The 1,217-nt window shown below is 38.4% G+C and overlaps 1 protein-coding gene and 1 long non-coding RNA gene across 2 annotated transcripts in view; one reads left to right on the top strand and one right to left on the bottom strand.

Moving 5' to 3' along the window:
- The window catches only part of clmna (calmin a), a gene marked incomplete at its 5' end in the record, with an annotated part of 44,348 nt that overhangs the window by 13,176 nt on the left and 29,955 nt on the right, over positions 1-1,217 (bottom strand). The window contains 1 exon segment of the mRNA XM_032499808.1: positions 150-245. Coding sequence (XP_032355699.1) covers positions 150-245 — 96 coding nt within the window.
- LOC116669804 (uncharacterized) overlaps positions 812-1,217 on the top strand; it is a 13,121-nt gene continuing 12,715 nt past the window's right edge. Inside the window, exons 1-2 of the long non-coding RNA XR_004326856.1 lie at positions 812-822; positions 972-978. This is a non-coding gene — a long non-coding RNA (uncharacterized LOC116669804). The remainder of the gene's footprint in view (positions 823-971; positions 979-1,217) is intronic.

Raw genomic sequence — 1,217 nt, 5'->3', positions numbered from 1 at the left:
ATATATATATATATATATATATATATATATATATATATATATATATCACATGTTGATACATGTTGTGTGATGAACATCAACACACAACACTGTACAGGTACACATGTGAAATGAACTGGCACTAAAAGCAAAGTGTGATAAAGTCTGACCAGCTTGCAGCCGGAGAGCTCCTCCAGCAGGGCCATGAGGACGTGTCCATCCTGGATGTCCTGGAAGAGATCATGCACCTCAATGGGCGGGTCACACTGGAAACAAGAGGGAAGGGAAGGGAAGAGAGAGAGAGAGAGAGAGAGAGAGAGGAGAATTAGAACGGCAACTATTACTCAATTTATCGCTTAGTAGATTAACAAAAACAACTATTTTGATAATTGAATAGTGGTTTAAGTGATTTGTTTAAGCAGAAACATCCAATATTTGCGGTTTCTAGCTTCTTTAAAGGGAAAATTGCACATGCTTTTTTCGGCATAAACGATGAATTAATAATTGCAGCCCTAGTAGGTATTTTAGAGAAAAAGATACCATGTATTACCATGTTTTAAAGTTTTTGACCCCATTTAAACTTCATGTCTTTGACATCAAAAGAAGCAACCCCCAAAAAACTGTGAATGCAACCAAGAGGCGTTCAAGATAAATGGCACAATTATGGTTGTAACAATACAAATATCTTGATCAATATATCACTTTAATCCTCAAAAGATCAAATTTTTCAAAAGCCGGAGTGAAAATATTGATCAACACTTTTAAGATGCGCCTTTATTTTGAAATTCCCACTTTATATTTGTCGTTTTTATTGAAAGGAGTAGCTTGTTTTTAAATTGAAATGTCTGGAATGGCTTAGTAATGAAACTATCATATCATATTTTAGATCTATTTTGTAAGTATAAGTGTAACTGTTGTGTTAAATGGGCTCATGTATCGTCTTGTATTGGTCGCAGACCCCTGAACTGAATCAAATCGAAATGTATCTATAGTGTGTTAGTTTCAGGAGAAATTCTAAGGAATGACAACAACACTATCGACGCGTCCACATGTTGCAAGCCTTCCGTGATCACGCATGTTGCTAGTAGCCAAGAAGGACACATGATGGTTAAAAAAACATGATGGGGACGCCCGGATAGCTCAGTTGGTAGAGCGGGCGCATATTTAGAGGCTTACTCCTCAACGCGGCGGGCCCCGAGTTCAACTCCGCCCTGCGGCCCTTTGGTGCATGTCACCCC

This window comes from Etheostoma spectabile, chromosome 20, assembly GCF_008692095.1.
Source record: "Etheostoma spectabile isolate EspeVRDwgs_2016 chromosome 20, UIUC_Espe_1.0, whole genome shotgun sequence".
NCBI classification, from domain to species: domain Eukaryota; kingdom Metazoa; phylum Chordata; class Actinopteri; order Perciformes; family Percidae; genus Etheostoma; species Etheostoma spectabile.
The sequence above is the reverse complement of the archived record's forward strand: the minus strand, read 5'-3'. Positions and strand labels throughout refer to the sequence as shown.